Source organism: Falco biarmicus, chromosome 6 (genome assembly GCF_023638135.1).
Source record: "Falco biarmicus isolate bFalBia1 chromosome 6, bFalBia1.pri, whole genome shotgun sequence".
Lineage (NCBI taxonomy): Eukaryota > Metazoa > Chordata > Aves > Falconiformes > Falconidae > Falco > Falco biarmicus.
Window position 1 is genome coordinate 66,178,216 of NC_079293.1, and position 19,075 is coordinate 66,197,290.

At 39.8% G+C, this 19,075-nt stretch overlaps 1 protein-coding gene across 2 annotated transcripts in view; it reads right to left on the reverse strand.

The window, feature by feature from the left end:
* Positions 1 to 3,998: 3,998 nt before the first annotated feature.
* AFG1L (AFG1 like ATPase) overlaps positions 3,999 to 19,075 on the reverse strand; it is a 72,094-nt gene continuing 57,017 nt past the window's right edge. For both annotated transcript variants that reach the window (XM_056343706.1, XM_056343705.1), the window contains 3 exons: positions 10,703 to 10,843; positions 8,887 to 9,000; positions 3,999 to 8,171 (listed from right to left, as the gene is read on the reverse strand). In XM_056343706.1, the coding sequence (XP_056199681.1) occupies positions 8,034 to 8,171; positions 8,887 to 9,000; positions 10,703 to 10,843 (393 nt within the window). In that variant the 3' untranslated portion in view covers positions 3,999 to 8,033. The remainder of the gene's footprint in view (positions 8,172 to 8,886; positions 9,001 to 10,702; positions 10,844 to 19,075) is intronic.

The following is a 19,075-nucleotide window of genomic DNA, read 5'->3' on the forward strand; positions in this document are numbered from 1 at the left end:
CCTCCCCCAGCACAGATGAAAGGGCTGGGGCGTGGGGGTATGGAGAGGAGGAAAGAGCAGCCTCTCATAGAGAGACATTACTGGAGTTGCAGATGCGCCTGGGCGTGCAAGCAAAGCCAGGAACCAACAGGCTGCTGGGAGGATTTCAGGGGCTTGTCTGAGCTGCTGGAGAGGCGACGAGGGGGAAGCCCCGAGCCCTCCCGCAGGCTTAGCCCTGTCTCCCGGTTTGCGGCGGGCTTTTGGCTGTAGCGCCAGCCATGCTGCCCTGAAAGGGACAGTTTCAGCTGTCCGCTGCAGACAGTTTGGACGGGAAGGGGCTGGCAGGCAACACATTCAAAGAGCAGTCCTGTTCATATATCAACACAGGGAATGGAGTGGGTGGGACAAAATGGGGGTGCCAGCCCAGTCAGAGGGGGGTGAAAGTGGCGGCAGCAGCCCTCATCTACTGAGCATGTGCCCTGGGAGAGATGGCAAAGGTGAGGTGGGGAAGGACACTGCTCCTCCACCTGGAATGATGTCTGGCTTTTTTTTTTTCCCCACGGGCATCCTTTATTAGACCAACCTCAACTACCTTCCCGCACAAACCTCATCTCACCTGCGCATCATCACTGCTGCAGCATCACTGTGAGCAGGGGGCACGTGCCCACAGCAGGGGCCATGAGAGGAGAGCAAGCTCAGGTGCACCATGCTCCAGAGCCATCTTCCCACTGAAACTGGCCAGGGGGCTGTGACTGAAATTTAATTTGCCTGGTGCGTTCAGTGGACATTTTAATCAGCATTTCCTACAATCTACTTGGCAAAGAGGCTCAACTGGCAGCTGCCTGACTGAATGGGCTTTGCACCCAGTCTAACCTTCTCCATTTGCAATTTCCAGTGCTGGAAAACCTCTCTGTCTCACTTTCAGAAGTTTCTATAGCAATCACGCCTGTCTAGTGAAGCACTGAAAATGGCAGCCCATTCAGATTGTAATTTTGCTGGACAGTAATTGCTCCTCTCTCCATTGGCCTCTGAAATGTTACTTTGCAGGAGATACCAAGCGTAACTAGAGGAGACTGGTCCTCTGCCTATGTTTTCAACAAACTTCACCCCCCCACCCCCACCCCAACTAAGTTTGTTAGCTATTTGTCGTGTGTTTGAGGCTGGACTAACACGGAAGCGTTGTCGAGCACATCATACCTCAGTTACAGGAAAGACCTGATGTAAGCAATGCTTTTAACAGGCCTGTAGGAAAAAAACCTCACTGCCCAACACGTCATGTTGTGACCTGAACATTACCCATCACTGTAGGCAGAAAAAGTTACACAAGTGTGTTTGGCTTTGCTATTTGTAAAAGACTTGAGGATACAAGGAAAGCTTTTTTCTTCATGTCAGTGAGCTTAGTTTTCCTGGTTCAGTTAACTTCAGCTTAAACAATCACTTGATCTTTTGTTCCATGCTTCATCTTTCAGCGGCTGTGATTGCTCTTAATTACTGTGACACTGAAGAAAAGTGCGCTAAAAATGTATTAAGTCACAGAATGAAAGCTTTTGCCTTTTGCAAGAAGAGGATGCAGTAGCATTTTACTACAGGTTGTAAAGGAATCAATCAACCATTTCTTAAGCTTTTCTAATCATCTTTCCCTATATTTTTATGGCTATTGTTGCCTGCTGGAAAAATTAGCTTAAAGCTGAGTAAGGGGAATTGTGGATAAGTGTTTGCAATTTGGCTTTGGACTGACACAGTGTGATTGCACTCAAAGAATTTGAAGTCTTTGCACTGGCAACAGTACTTGAAACTGGGACTATAGGATTCGCATCGGAAAAGAGTGGATTTTTATAACGATTTAAATGAACAATTTCAGCTAGAGAGTGGATTAACAGAGCCAACTAAACCCTTCACCCTGACAAAGAACTGGCGGGAGGACTATAGAAACTCATCCAAAATTTTACCAACATGAATGCAGAGTAATAGGTCAGTGAGAAGCATTTCTGTATTTTAATAGCGCTCTTAGAATTCAATTCAATTTAAAACAAAAGTTGTTTGACAAATATGTGGAGAATGCAGAAGGCTGGAGAGGGAGCAAGTGGCCTGCATCCTCCATCTGCTCCATCCTCTCTCTGCTCTCGTGGAAAGGACTACCACTGCAAGTCCTCCTTCTCGGCGGGCAGAAAGGCAAATGCAGGCACTGCCCCAACCCAGGGGTCAGAAACGTCTCCTGTTCTGCAGGGGCACGGACACCCCCCCGGACCCCACCTCCATACTTCGCCTGGGCCAGAGCTCTCGAGGCCCAAAGCCAAGCAGCAGGTAACACCAGGCCCAGGGGTCTTGGGGAAGCAGAGACACACAAACCGTGTTCCTGCATCAGAAATTAAGTTGCAGAACAGAAAGATTAAGTACCCCAAGAGGAGCAGTGCTTTTCTGTGGCAAGAGATGGACATGTTGGGGATTGCTCTTCCTGAGAGGAAATGGATCGGGATACAAAAGAAATATCCACTGGTCAAACAAAACTGCAACGGCAGATTGGCTGCATCTGTTCTTGAAGGATTCCTAAAGAGGCTGCGAAGCATGCAAAGGGGCTTTTTTTGAGCAAAATTTCTAATTGGACCCCGATGGCTCACTGCTGCAGGATGTTTGAGGGGAAAAAAAACCCAAAACCTTAGGCCAGCCTGGAGAAGGATCCGATAGTTACATGAGTAACAAGGGACGCAGCCATCGGCGAGGATACAGCCTTCTGCTTCACAAACCTCTGTGAATCTGTAGTGAGATATTAAGAATTTTCTAGACATTCTTCTCAAAGATTGGATACTGCACTGCTGCAAGCAAGATACCGGAGCAAGTTGGTCACAGTTTAATATTAATATGATGATCCCTCTCTTCAAGAAATGGGGAGGATCAAATGTTTCCAGTAGAAGGTACAGAAATAGCCCCAAAATGTAACCCCTCCTAAAAAACTTTACGCCACCAGTTTCTGAAGCCCAAGCTGTCAAACCCTGTCGGCCACCTGTCAGCAAGAACTGTCTGTCTGCCACTAGCATCCCTGGAGAAGTACCATGGTGCAGCCTTGCTCTCCCGTTCACCACGCTAACAGGTGCTGTGTGGGGGCACCTGCACTGGGGTGCTGCAGCGACCCTCGGACCCTCCCCACCCATCAGCGCAGGGACTTCGCCGCCTGCCTAAATGTCAAACTGCTTCCCAGGGGCAATTTTCCAAGCTGCGTAAAACCTGTAACAACTAACTGCAGAACTAATTGGCTGACAGCAAAACCAGATCTTGAACAGTAAGAATCCTAAATTAACAGAAAAAAAGGGCACTTTAATTGCGCTTTGCCCTCAGCTGGAGCCCCTCACACTCAAGTTGCTGGAGAAGAGTCAGAGAGGTGAAAAAAAAGGTTCCAAAACCAAAATTTAGGGCTGCCAGCAGCAGTAACTGAGGAGCACGAGTCTAAACTGCCTCTGGAGGAGAACCTTTCCGACAAGTCCCAGATACACCCACCAAAAGCTAAGCCACATGCAGGGCAATGGTCTGCCCGCCACGGCTCACCCAGGCAACCAAGTGCCCAGAAACCGGCAGTGCTGCCAGTGTGGGTTTGCCCCCTAGATACAGAGGTTAAAAAAACCACCCAACACCTCACTAAGTATTTAACAGAATGCCTATCTATCCAGAACACATACCTAAAAGTAGCATGAATAAGAAGTGAAATGCTTATAAAATCTGGATTTATTAGGGTTTTTTATTACAATATAAATTCTTATCGAATAACAGAAGGATTTAACAGTGGTCAGTTTGTTATATAATAGACTCAAATGACTTTTTTCTTTTTTAAAATCTCATTATGCAAGGAAAATCCCAACAGAATTTACAAAGCCACTGTAGTTCACAACTATAGGAGCTAAGCTTGTAATGAATCACATAGGAAATTTGTCATTACAGGTAGAAGAAAAACTATATGAATTGGTCAGGGTTTTAATCACAAACTTCTGATTTTTTTTTCTTTAAAATAGATGCATTATTTTTTAAAAAAAAAATCATCACGTCAAAGGGGCATGTGGTGTTCAGTTGATGGCATTAATTCTGTAACCCAAACAAGGAAGCTAATCCACTTAGAGTAGCTAAATTATTTTTTGCACTATTTACATACTTTACTGAAGTATTTTCATCCCAGAGCCTCAGAAAGCATCTTAGAATATTAATGAGTGAAGCCTGGCAGCACTCCAGTGTTAGCAAATAAGAAAGTAACATCATTCCCATTTTATCACCAGGGAAACTGAGGCACCAGGCATATTCAGATCCAGGTAATTGCAGAAAGAAACCTCCTGGATCTTGATCCTCTTAGGTCTTGATGGAGGGACTGTTCTTCCTCCTCGTCAGATCATTGGTGACTGTGCTGAGCAGCTTGAAACCTGCTCAGGGTTTTTTTTTCCCATGTTTAAATTGCTGCAAAATGGGTGACATCTATCCAGTTGTAGCGTCATTATGATCACCTTTACTCCAAAAAAGTCATTAATAGTTTTCATTTTTAGATCAAAAAACAACAGCAGCAAGCAGTGTATCTTCAATCCCTCCAAAGACCTTTGGAAGACTATCTTGTTATACCCAAAATACTGCAGTTGTTCCCTCGATCTGTGCAAAGGTAAATACTGAAAACCAGCAACTGTGAAAGACAGAATCGCATTACCTATTAAAAAAAAAATAGAGCTACAGTACAAGAATGTGAATTGAAAATACAGCTTTAAAGATAAAATGTCTGTATGGATAGAGTGACTAAGCTCACAGAAGCTGTAATATAAATTTTTGGGCATTGGGAACATTCCTTCATCAATCAGGTATTTGAAGTAAGTTAGCTGAGAGATCCTCAGCTAGGACGTGGCCTTTATAAACCAACATGAAATGTTTCACACGGTCCATAATCATATGGATTTTACTTCCTATAATAGCAAAACATCATACTGCATCAATAAAGTTACTCTAAGAGACCTTTAAAAATATGTAGTGTTTGCTGAATGACCAAAAGGAAAATAAAAACTTGTAGACGTGAGATGACAGGAATTTGCAAGTTAAGAAAAAACTAAAAAGCCAATACTTGAACTTGGGATAGAAGCATCCAGCATAAATCCAGCAATTTTAAGGCCATTAAGGAGCGTGCATAATTTATTCACAGGCACCTTGCTGTTTACATTTTGGCAAATACAACATCTTAATGTGGGAATAAAAAGACACAGAGCGCTGCTGCAAGGAGGCAGCCAGGCAGCAGGGGACAGGAGTTTTGGGAACGGAGGTGGCCCAGCGCCCTGCGGCAGGACATACCCAGTGTTGTTCATCGTGCCCCTGTGATAGGTTCTGGCCAGCACCAGTCGCCTGGAAGCTGTCTAACCTCAGAAGCAGCCCCCCCTGAATTCACTATTGGAAGGAGACCTTATGCGTACTACAGCATCATAAAATAAGCATATAGGGTCTCACTTTCTTCAAGAAAGTAGACTGTCACAAATATGCTGCTTCTGTGGTTACTGCGGGGATCCCTGCCTGGGCTAGCTGACCAATTGGTGCCATCAATCTCTCCTTGCGGTCCTGACCTAGAAGCGGTAATCCACACTCTGCAGTGCAACCAGAAACACTGCACACTGATTTAAACAGCTTTTCTTGTTTTCAGCTCCAAACCACTTCTGGTATATTCCCCATTTCTTCTCCTTGATTACTGCTGGCACCTACCAGTGCCTCCCAAGAGATGGCTTCCTTGCTGGCCAAAGAAAGACTGCACTATGGTTTTGTATTTAGCAATATGCCCTGGAAGCAGCTCTGGCTCTGGAAGCTTTTGGGAACTTCCCTCCTGTAGTTTAACAGAGTTCACCGACAGCCTCAGAGGCTTTCAATGTCGCATCGGTCCCACTGCATTTAGGGGCTTCCAAAAAACTGGGGTATCGGAGTTTGGGATGGGTGCTCAGGTTACAGAAAAGCCTCAGGAACCAACAGGCAAAGCTGCACCAGTTTGAACACCAACAGTTGTGCCCGGGGGCTCCAGGGATCTCCTGGTTAAAGGAGATCAGTCATCACCCAACACCGATTGTGGAGAAACACTTCACTTCCCTGCCTGAAACAGTCTCCAATGCAGAACGTGCCAGGCCCTCCTCTCTCAACGTCCTCCCAAAACGTCTCACCTGTGTTCTGCATAATTATACATTTCCTCTGTACCACACGACAGAGGAAGACATGCAGGCTAAACATACAAACAGGTTTTAAAACAATGCAAATAAATATCCAGATGCAAGGTGCTTTAGGGCACCTGCCACCACCTCCCATTTTCCCACAATACATTCTGGGTCAGACAAAGCAGGAGGCATTTAAATGACGCTGGGAAAAAAGTCAAGGCTGAAGCTTCAGGAGAGTTATCAGCACAGGCCCAGGCTGATGAGTACAGACTGCCATGTATAAATAGAACCACACACTCTTAAATTATATATATTAGTTTTAGCTATATTTATATATATGTATAAAGTATACATATGTCTGTCTATATACAGACACGCATGAATTTCATTAGTCCCTCTGTTGAGAAACCTAATACAAGTCTCTAAAAACATACATCAATTATTTGGATATTGTAAAGTATAAGCAATGTATTCTGATTGGGGTTTTCATAAATATGCATTAAAATTCTCCGTGGTAGTCACCCTTGTGGGAACAACAACATAGTTGGGTAAGTTGTAAACTATAAATATAGGCTTAAAAATTTTCTGAAAAACAGATACAGCTTGTCTAAGTAACTTCCAGGACAAACAGAAGTGATCAGAACATACTTAAGCCCATGGCTCCAAAATGTCCATATTTCCATGCAAGGGCACAGGACTTCTCCAATCTTCCCTGCCCTGAAAAGTCCCTTTTAAAAGCTTTCTGTAATTGTGATGGGGGCTGTGTTTGAAATAATTTAATCAAGCTTAACAAAGGCAGAGAAGAATATTTTTCGTAACAGATAAAGTACAAGAAAAAGGTCATGTTGCGAAATCCAAGAAAACCCCTCAAATTTGGGGACAGTGTGTTATATATCTCCTCCCTAAGAAATTAGGGCACAAACGTGTTTTTAACTAAAAAAGTTTCCAACTAAAACCACATTGCCCATTTTCATGTTTTGATGTATCATTTAATATTCCATCTTTACCATAAACACATTCCTATTGTAACATGATGAATTGCCTCAGTAGGACTGTGTACTGCTCTCCCCAGGTCAGGGCAGGTGTGCTAGCAGCAACAGGAGGTTTGATATAGATGAAGCCTGAGAAAATTCAGGGTGGAGGTACGTCACTGGTGTAGAGGCAACATATCCAGGCTTGCAGAAATCACAAAATTTAGGTAGGAAGGGTATTAACATGCACTTATATGTTACAGTATACCCTGTCTTACCATAGATTCTTTTCCCATCCACAATTACTTAGATCTTCATCCTGGGTGGTTTTTCAAGTGCCTTCAAGCTTCTCCTCAGGGTTCTCTCTTGATTCAAACCCTTAGTTTTCAATGAACCGCACTGAGCAACAGTCCGATTGCAAGAAGCTGTTAAAGCCTGAAAGTCAGCAGATTGGCTACACACAGAAAATAGGAAAAATCCCAGAATACACTACAGAGGAGTTCCAGGATTCTAGCAGGGACCTATACAATATCAGAAGTTTCATAAAGAAAGCATTTAATTTCTCTTTTATGCAAACTTTGTGCGTCACAGAAGCAGTGCAAGAACCTCAAAGTGTCCTCTTCATGTGACATTATAAATCTACTGTGAACCCTGCACAGCCCATTAACTTTGCCTTTAGACCAATTCTCCAGAAAAATTCTAATCCCTTTAAACTTCCTGAAGATCAAAGTTATATTTACAATAAAGAAAATTAAGGCAAAATTCCACACGTCCACACACTGGTGGTACGGAAAAATAACTTGAGTCCTCATGTCTTAAGCACAAAAACCAAATGGTGAATGAAAACATGGTCCAGATGATAAAGTGCAATTATTATTTCAGTTGTGCTAAAAGGCCTTCCAATTCTTTAGTTTTACTTCTTGGTGATTTTGTTAAACTTTTAATTGTAACTTTTTTTGCTTCTGTCCCCATCTTTCCAGTACTGTTCAGTTTGCATTTCTGTAAGCCGTGAGACAGTCCGCTGAAAGGCAAAGATTTCCTCTTCTCCTGTAAATATGGACAGTCCTTTGGCGGAATCCTGCATTAATACACAAAAACAGTACCACAGCCCTGTGAGAGACGTAGCTGTACTGAAGTGCATCCTGTCTAACTCCTAAGGCTGAGTGCTTTACAGACTTTGACAATACAAGACAGCAGCACAGCACCAAAAAAATAAAATTAATGTCCAAAAATTAAAGAAAAACACGTATTTCAGCTAGGTAATCCTCTGAAGGAACATAGCAAAATAATAATTTGAGTTTAAGACAACATGATGACATGTTAAGCATCTATTTTCTCTTTTCTGGTGACTAGCTGCATACTGATTTAGACAAGTAATTTTAAAATTCATTAACAATAACTAGGTTATAGGGTACAGGAAAAACAGATTAATAAACATGGAAAATAGTACTGTTTGTGAGGTAATACCATATAGTCTAGGAAGAGGTAGAACAGGCCACCTTTCGTTTCTGTATTTTAAATGTAAGAGCTAAACTTGTACATGATTGAACAGGTATAATAATTAACAATGAAAATGACCCTGAAACTTAAGTAAACTGGTTCTATATATTATGACATTTTCTTTGACTATGAATAAATAACACAACATGCAATTGTGAGTGACAGATAAGAGTGCAGAAAAAGCAGCAAATCACTAGTTAAATGTTTACTTGATTCCTCTTCCTAAAATGCTGCTGTAATTATGAGACCAAAACCAATTTCGTTACAAAAGAGATGATGTTAATATCATGTACCTGGCTCAAGTCCAAATCATCCATCAACACTCTGCTGTCCCCTAGCTCACCACTGTCATGTTCTACGAGGAATAAGCTTTGAAGAGGTGTCACTGCGGAACAAATAATACGCACCTGAAAGAAGGAAAGCAGGCAACAGTATCGTCACTTGGGCATTACAGAAAAGGGATAAAATATGTGTTTTATGAAAAGCAAACTTCAAATTACAACCTTGGGGTTTTTTCCACGTATTTTCTTTTTCTCTTGTTAGCACTGCTGTTACAGATTTATCTGACTTAGTCACGCGGAATATTAACCTTACAGGATCTTTTTTTCCAGTAACAATTCATATAACGTTTACTCAGAAAACAGCATAACTGTGCTATTAAATACTCAGAATATCTGCCATACAGGCAATGAGTTCACAGTCAAGTTTACTTTCTAAAATAACAGCTATAAAGTATTAGTAACCAAAGCTTTCTTTCCCACCCATAGTGAGATTGCTCTCACTAGTTAAGTGCACTGCACATATATTTCCATCTAAAGAATGCTTAAATTCCAAATTTCCCAGAAGGCTGAGTGGAGCCACTCTTTGCTTTCACCTATGCTAGTGCACATTATTTGCCAATAACAATGATACTGTTTTCATGTCTGCTGAGAGAAGATACAATGTGCAGTGAGATACAGTATCTCAGGGGGGCTGCAATGAAAACAGACTGAAATATTATTACAGAAGGAGACACTTGTTGAGAGCATATAGGCAAAGTGTCTGCATTGTGGACAGGTCTCTGCAAATATTCTCAGGTATTTTTTCCAAACAGCTACTTGTGATGGGAATTTAACACGTGTTTTTTCCTATGGAGGAAGTAATAGAAAGCGGCTGTTTGCGTGCAATTCTTAATGACAGCATGTAGATAGAACAGATCAGCACCCCCCCCCCCCCATTTCTAACACGCTATTATTCACTTATAAATATTAGCATATTCTCTTAGCAACTGTCCACTTCCAAATCATAAACCACAAAGAATCTGTCTGACTTGAATGAGACTACCCATAGGCTTAGTTAGTTCAATACTTTGCAGAATAGGGGCCCTTCTGATCATCTTGCCAGGACAGTCTGGGAAAAAAATAAAGATCTCAATTGATATTTCCTGATTGCATAAATATTTAAGTGTGTGCATATATAATCACACATAAGACAGGGTTTCATATCTTGTATTACTTTTTAAAAAACATCTTAAACATGAACTCCTCTTTGTTTTGGTAGTGCTGATTTTACTTCCATGATTGAAATCTCTGTAAATCCACATGAAGTGCTGCATTTATCATTACTATTCTATTAGCAGTTCTGCAAGCTAATGTAAAGCCTACAGTGACTGTTTCCTTTAAATTTGATAACGTAACTATGCTATTAACTCCTCAGTACCCTGTTCAGGAAGGCACTGATTCCTGACCAACTGCCCATACAGATTAAAATTTTAAAAATTTACATTTACTCCAGCACAGTCTGCAGCACAATCTTTCATTATTGGCTTCTGTGGTTTTCCTAGGTTAGGAAAGAAATCACATCCCTTTTCAAGAAAGGGAAATGAGCTCAAGCTTGTATTTATGGTCATGCTTAATACTCACAGAAATAAAAAAAATACCTGATTTGCCTTTATTGCAAAAAAAAAAATAATTGTGAAGCTGGAATGATGTTTCTTTGCAGTGCTAGTCCATTCTGCTTATGTTTCCCAAGTCATTACTACAGAAAGCCTTACTTCAAACCAACCGTAACAGTCAGGTTTTAGGGCCTCCGATATTATTCCCACACACATAGGAAAGGTTTGGTTCTCACCTTATGCTCATAAAAGGTATCAATAAGAGTAATGAAACGGCGAGCCTGTGTTCTTTTTGCCATTGTAAGAAGTGGTATGTCACGAACAAAGACTGTGTCAAAATGCTTTGATATTTCCAAGTAGTCACTGGCTCCAAGAGGCTGAAACAAAACAAACCATAAGAAATGGAAACCCATGACAGAATCATACATAAACACTGTATCTTAAAATCCTGCAATTATAGAAGAGAGGGTATGAAGTCCTGATCATATTCTTATTTTTCTTTCTTCATAGCTTGCTTCAGGAATGCTTGTTTGCCCTTACTGACATAGGTATATATGTCAGTTTTCTTGACATAGGTATATATGTCAGCTTTCCCTGAACAGTGTTCAAGAGTTAAAATGTGGCTCTTAAGCATCCTGACAACGTTACGATCCCTCTGACAACCTCAAAAAAAATGATCACTATAAATCATAATACGTAGAAGAAAAGAAAAAACATGGTTAAGCTACGAAGTCAAACTAAAGCATAAATAATTTGAACAGCTATTTGGATGCTTTCCAGCAGCAAGATTTTTTCAGTGCAAATGCATTGGCTAGTTACTAAATCATAAGCAGACCTGCATTTAGTTCACCCACAACTAACCCACACTGAATAAAAATCTTATGTTCTAAGTACTGAAAGCAAGAGGAAGCGACAAAAATACAATTTTGTAGAAGCTCCTTTGTTCATGGTTTCACCTGTAATAATAAAATAAAAATCTTTAGTAAGAGCTTACTATTTTCTATTTATGTATCTAAACCATCAACAGAAGATATGCACAAACAGTAGTAGCTCATTCAAGTACCTATCCAAATACATTCATTTAAAATTACTTTTTCATTACATGGAAGATAATTTTTTCTGCAAGACCTATCTTATCAGTACTGCAGGCAGGGCTTTATATTGAGCTATCAAGTCATCATATTTAGAAGAAAATACTCATGAAACTCATCCCATTAGTTTTACTTGTGCAAGTACTTCAGTATGGACACAACTATTCCACAGAGCAAGATGAGCATCATTTTGCATGATAACATCACAACTGCCTTCCCAGCTAATTAAACGTGCTGTACCAACAGTATAATACGGTTATAAAGCACTGCAATACTGCTAATATCTTAAAAACTGTAAATAAAAAATATTTTCTCTAACTGAAATTGCTAGAGGAATTTGCTGTAGGCCAAGCATAACTGCTTAACTAGAAGCCTTCTGCAAGAAGTTATTTCGAGCAATTATTAATGGCTGTCCATGACCAAGACTTTGGGGTTCATTCAGATGCAAGAATGAAAACCCCCTAGAAATGGTTTATACACAAGCATAGGAGAGTGAAGCCCTGATGGCATTCCAGAAATTCTTCTGAACACTAACGGGAATAAGCTAGAACTTCTCACCAGCTAACCCCCCAGGCAGGCTTTAATGCCTCTGACTCTAAGCCAGTTCTCCCATTTGCAGTCTCATGAATCTCCCATTCATAACCACACAACTTCCCTGTGACATCTACAGAAAAGAACTGCTACAAAAACTTCCCAGTGGTTTTTAGCAGTGTTTAAGAGCAGTATATACTATATCCTCTCCTGAAAGTTAGACATACTGTTCATTTTCTGCCTCCATTTCATTCCCCCAGCCACTACAATGGCTTTCTTAACCAGAAACCAAGAAACTAATCATCGTGAGGGCTGCCGGCAACAGTTTCAAGCATCACCTCTGGAAAAAATCTCATCTGGACAAAGGGTAGCTGAACTCCAAGTGTTTTGATGAAATGAAGCATGAAAAGGTTCGAGAAAGTGAAAGGAATTGCTAGCTGCAGAGCTAGCCCACCACATACCTTACCATCAGATACAAGCTAGCTGGACAACAATCATATCAAGTGCCAAAGAAAACAATGAAAACACTAAAAGCAACACAACTAAGATGCTGCTGGAGATTTTAAGATTGGTGGTAAGCAAACAGTTTAGGTAACGCTAATTTTTATTCCATACTTAGGACTAAAGTATTGTTAAGTACAGAGATCAAGTATGCCTGTGTGCTAAGTACCTGAGAGGGACAACAGCAGTTATTTAATTACATGTGAGAAAGGAAAAAATTTCTCATGTCTCTCTTTAGATAAAAAATTACAGACATCACTGCTATTCAGGTTCATTCTTTTATCACATGAAAAGCCCAAGCACTCTTCTGCTGAAGCCCAAATCCCTGAGGAATTATTCTGTCTTGCCCCAATATGATATACTTTCTCACAAACAATATGAATACACCCTCCTCATTCAAACACAAAGTATCAAATATTAAAAGCTGATGCCTAAAATACATAAATAAGTACAAATTAAAGGCTTCAAACTGTCACAAAATCTGCAAACTGAAACATCCAACTGCTGAGCTATGTGTCTAAGGAACTTGGGCACCTTGGTGGATGCCCAAACATAAAGATGAAAATCCCGGGGAGTCAGAGGGAAGAAACAGGTGGAGGACAAAAATGTAGCTAATGCACTTCAAGTGGGAAGAAAGGAAGATTGAATACTACTTTTGGTGTTTATACAGACATAAAACCACAGTTCATAGAGGGTTATAATATGTATCTCTATCGCAGCCAAACAAGAATTCAAGCCACTTCAGCAGTGCAAAAAGCTGGCAATTCAAAAATTCCTCTAATTCAGGACATAAAAGGCAGATCATTTTGAGCTGTTTAACAAGAATTTCTGAAACATCTACCCCAGCACTAAGTGATAATATTCTGTAAATGCTGGCAGAAACATGCTTTTGGAGACTCCAAAATCTTATGATCAGAAAGATTTAAGCCTAGCAGCCATGAGTATTTTAAAAGTTAGTATCTCCCTGCCAAAACTCAAGTGTGGTGAGAAAGTCAGCCACTCTCTTGTTATATACGGCTCAGCTGGCATCAGCTGCAGTTCTTTACAAAGAGGAGTTCTCAAATTCCCTCTTTTTAGAGTTCAGAAAGACATAACTCTGGAGATGAAGACAAAGCTTTTAATCTTGTTCTCAGCATGAGTTCCTCTTATCTTGGACAGGTCCTTTAATTTTCTTCTGCCTTACTCTACTTACTGTAAAAAGAAGGAACCATCAGCAAATTTGCAAATGCTTCAGGGACAGTTTAAAGCCCTTTCTCCCTTTAACCTTGGTATTGGCCCAATTTCCATGCTGCCTGCAATTGCTTCAAAGCTTTTCTAACTCACCAGCTATATGCAAAATGCTCCAAATGCAGGGGACCATGATGCAGGGGCACCTTGACAGCTTCTCAAGTCACATTCTCACTGGCCCGCTGCCCTTGCAAAACTAGCATGAGGCTGACACAAGCACCCACGTACCAACTCTGTGCCACACAAGAAATGAAATCACGGAAAACAGGTTCAAGGCCAGATTACACCACTGCTAGAGATTCCAGCTGTGCAGTCCATATTCAGAAGATCCACTGAGGAGATTTCTGCTGTTTCAGCAGCCAACAGCCCTCCCCTCCCCTTTACAGTATTGCCTACAGGACCTTTCTCCTCCTCTTGCAGCAAGTACTGGCTGGGTCCAGACTGCCAACAATACAGGCTCAGACCATAACACAGCTAGTGGCAAATGATTTTGGACACCTAGCACTGTCCTCTGTATAACAGTCCAGGGCTGAAATTTATTTTATGAACCTGAACCAGTCACAGAAAGTATTTCATTTTTGTCAGTAGCATATGTGAAGGTATGACTTCCTCTGAAGTTGCTAATGAAGCTACAAATCCTCCTAATATTGATACATATATATGTAATCCTCTTACTAAAAGTTTAGCCTGATTAATCTGGTCTTCTGACCAATGTTCTAAAAATAACTTGATTTGGCGTGCGTTTCTGGTACTGCCTGATCTTTTTTGTTTTATCAATTATGGATCAAAACTCACCTTCAGAACAATAACACATTTATGTAACAATTGTCACCATTTGTTACCAGCTCTTTCACATGCTGCACTATTATGTAAAAAAAAACCCAAAAAACCAATACCACCAACGCAAAAAACAGCAACAGATTGGAGCCAGTATTATTGCTCCTGCATGTGTATGTAAGGTAAAACTGTTGTAGATTTGCCATTAACTCTGATGCCAGGAGTCAGTATTTTATAGGCAACATACTAATGCAAAACGCATTAGCACTAACATGGCCTACCCTCCTGCCAAAGTGTTTCCTCCGCTTCAGCCTGCTTGACCGAGTTCTCACCTACATTTGGTTTTGTTTCTCCATCTACTTAATGCATTTTCAGCTATCATCATCTCAGTTCAAGTAGGATGTTTATGATTTTGAGCTCTCTGCAGACTGTTTTAAGAGTCAGTAGTCTCCTGTTTCTATTATATATTCTATTTCAATAAAGTATAAAGCATTCTCCTTCCTTGTTGACTTGTCAATGACAATGCAGCTCATCTTTTAGAGACTGCCTGAAGAATACAGAACGCTGTACATATGTTAGAAAAATATATTTCATCACAAGAGAAAATTTATTTTTGTTATATTTTGTTTTGGAAGATATTCCAGGGCCAGTTCCAATAACATCCTGAAGAGTTATTATAGACAATAACTACAGTTTAGTGCAGACACTCCAACACTCCAAAACTTCCTAAACCCAAAATACAGTTTAAGACTAGATAATATTTACAACTTAGACATTAAGCAATAACAAAATTTATAGAGCTCTTTTTGTTGTTTCCAAAGGTGCCACACTCTGTCACTAACAGGGCTGATAAAATAGAACACTGAAGTAATATTTCCAGATTGTAATTCAAGAAAGGAACAGAAAAACCTAAGGAATGATCTGTGATGCAGCTGCATGCTGAAGAGTACATAAAAACATTAATAGTTAGGGCACTGCTAACTTGGTTACAAAATTTAAAGGCACTAATGGCAATGCAAATCTATGGGAAATCTCTGTAAGTCACAGGCGAAGATGAGAAGTTCATTTGAAGCATTATTAATAAACTGAGAATTTAATTAAGAAGACAATTTCTTATCAGGTTTTACTGATGGTTTCTGGTGGAGAAAAAACAAAAGGCATGTCACGTTGTGTAATTAAATATCACATCAGAGGGCATACTGAGGCAAGATTAAAATAACATGCAGTTTTGTTTTGGAGCTTCCCAACTAAGCCCTATGAGTTGGCCTGCAACTTTAAATTCATTATTTTAACTTTTTTGAACACTACTTGACATGAGGCTATACAAATTGTTGGTTAAAATATTCACTAATTGATTCATTATTCTTTCTTTTAAAATATTCTTTAACGTATGTTTTGATTACTAAGAGGGAAGACAAAAAAAAATAAACAGACCAGTGATGTTTCCAGAAGTAATCATACAAGTGAAAGCTATATTCTTGAAACATCGAAGCTGAAAAGTCAGACAGATGTTAAGACAGCAGTTGCCTGTGCACCCTTAATCTTTATCTCTTGGATATACACTACAGTCTTAACTTACATTAACTGATGCTTCCCCCTCTCCTAGGACCCTTGACCTACCGATATGCAGAACAGTGGTTCTCACATAGCGTACACTTACCAACATGGATTTTGTCCTCACTTCTGGTGTGTCACAAGATCTCACTTGTCATGGACTTTTCAAATGCTTGTGTGGAAGAATTATTACGCATTTCTTCTTTAGCTCTTGTTACCACAACAGCTAGGTACTTCACCTGCAGTAATGAATTTATCTCAACAACTACAGCTGTGAATTAAGAAAGTGATGCTATCTCCATTTTACAAACAGAGGACAGAGAATTAAAGTTAAAAGCACATGTGAGCTCTTGATGCCAGGTTAAGAACCTCTGAAAACTGATTTTTCAGGTTTCACGGAACACTACCAATTCAAAATACACCACTCACTGACTTCAGTTAGAGCCATTATTATGGCAGTTTCGGACTCAGTGCCCCAAGAAGGCTGTCCAGAAAATTAAGATTACAATTGCCAACAGTGAAAAGGTGGGGGTTTGGTTGGGTTTTTCAGTTGGGTTTTTCTTTTTGTTGTTGTTGGTGGTGTTTGGTAGTTTTTTTAATAAGAATAGTATCATGCACTAAATCTGGTGCGGACTATGGCAAAAGCCAATTACGCAAGGCAGCATTCAGCTGTATGTGATCATGTAATTACAGTATCACACATCAATGATTATTACTGTAGTGCCTATGCAGCAGGAGGGACCAACTCAGATAACAGAAGCAACAGTCATTCTGGAATTTTCTAACTGCGTTTTGGTGTTGATAGCACCTTACCTTATACATCCTTTATGTAAGCTGTTTTTCAGCTTTGGCACCCACACAGATGATCAGCAGAGCTGGAATATGAGATCTATAAACACTAGGGTCAAAGGTATTTTCTCAATCAAGTACAGCCCCCTGCCAGCTCAAGTTACCTCATCACAGAATTCTGGTGAAAACTGATTTTGCTTGATCTTACAGCAGGATTTTTGGCATGGTTCTCATAAAGGAAAGTTGTTTCAGACCTTTGCTCTTCTGCTGATTAAGAAGATGCTTGTAACTTCTAGATTATTTTTTTATTCATAAACAATTTTATATTCATGTATGACAATGCTCTCTACTAACTGAAATAGTATATTTCTGTTCTTGGTCTTTATTTGGTGTGACTGATGTGGATGAAGTTCTCACTTTTTTTTCCTCTTCACTCTGCTGTGAGGACAACATGCACTCTACCCTAGACTCTCCCAAGTACACCTTTTCTGCACCTGCTCTGCTTGAGTTTGTTTTCTTGCACACAGATGAATACTGCTTTAGTCACTGGTATTTACCAGTTTCCCCATTTTATCCCAACTGAGTTGAAATGTCAGTCTCACTGGAGCACACTCCTAAGTTCATTCATTATTCAGCACAATCCCTCCTGCCTTAGAACAACTTATCTACTAAATAGTGACAGACATCCATACTGAACCTATAGGAAGCGAGATGTTTCAAAGATCTATCAGCTGGTCAATGCTGGCTACAGACTGGAGGAACAGCAAAAGGCATGTTTCTGCTCCCAAAGCCCTCACTGCCAAATTTCCAGTTTCAACTCCAAAGTATGGCATTTGCCAATGAAAAGGTCTCCAAAAATAGTTAAGGCTTAAAAAAAAAAAACAGGTTTACGTTGCTTTGCTGTAATCAAACAAACCTACAAACTATTTCAACATGTATAAACAGGTACAATACAATACAAAAGGCCGTAAGAAAGAAGTGTACATACATCAAAATTATATGTAAGTTCCCCTTAAATAAGCTACTAGATCACAAACAAACCATCTTGTTATTTTTTTAAGTTTTCAGAAGAACCTAGAGATTATCAGAATTAGGTTTATAGCTCATTCTATTTAGAGGCCTATTTAATTATTGGCACTTACTGTTAAGATTTCAAAATGAGTCAGCAAAGCTTGGGAAAAAAAAAGGGACGACGACGACGATGGGATGACACACATTCAAGCATTTAAGAAACAAAAACCTGAATTTAAAAGGCAAACCCTTAAATCTACAATCAGCTTCAAAAATCTTGTCCTTGTGTATTCTCTAGTCTATAACATATAGGATCTAAAACCTCAAGGTTTATGCAGCTTTCACTGAATGGAGTGCTTTCTAAAATTAATCCCTGATACACATAAAGTGTAAAACAGAAAGGAGGTATGACTAACAATATTACTACATTACAATGTTCCCACCTGAAATAAGTTTAAGTGTATTTTATAAAACATACTTGTGAGTTTGATACAACAACTTTTTTTGGGGGTGTAGAAATTGATTAAATTCTTAAAGCAAATGTCACTAATAAAAGACAAACGGCAGAGTAACCTGCAAAACCTAATCTCCTGATGGGAATAAAAAGAAGATCAAAACCAAACTAAGGAAACCTATTATTCTAAAAAGTTACTGAAAATAGTGCTCACTTCTGAACAACTCCATAGCACGTTTATTTGCAACTGCACCCAATAATCCTACAATTCTAAAGATGACACAATTATACAGTGGACACATTTAGCAGTTTTTAATGATGGTAATTCCCCCCAAAATTATTCAGAATCTTTAGACTGAAAATGCAGTTGAGTTGTGTCATCATGTAGGGGAGACATTCAATTGACTTAAAGACAGACACCTGCATTCTTATAATCACTCATTGCCTTTGAAAATGGTGACTTTTTTTTTTAACCTTAGTTCAGTTACACTTCAAAATGAAAAATGCAAGCTGTTCAAATTAGGAACATCTTCCTTCTGGTCTGTACAGTATGTCTATTCCAATGGAACAACAACCTACCAGAAACTGCCTGCCACTTCTTTGTTGCATTAATCTACAGAAATACCGTATTTTGCCAATTACAAAAATGTTAAACAACTTCCTAAGGGAAAAAA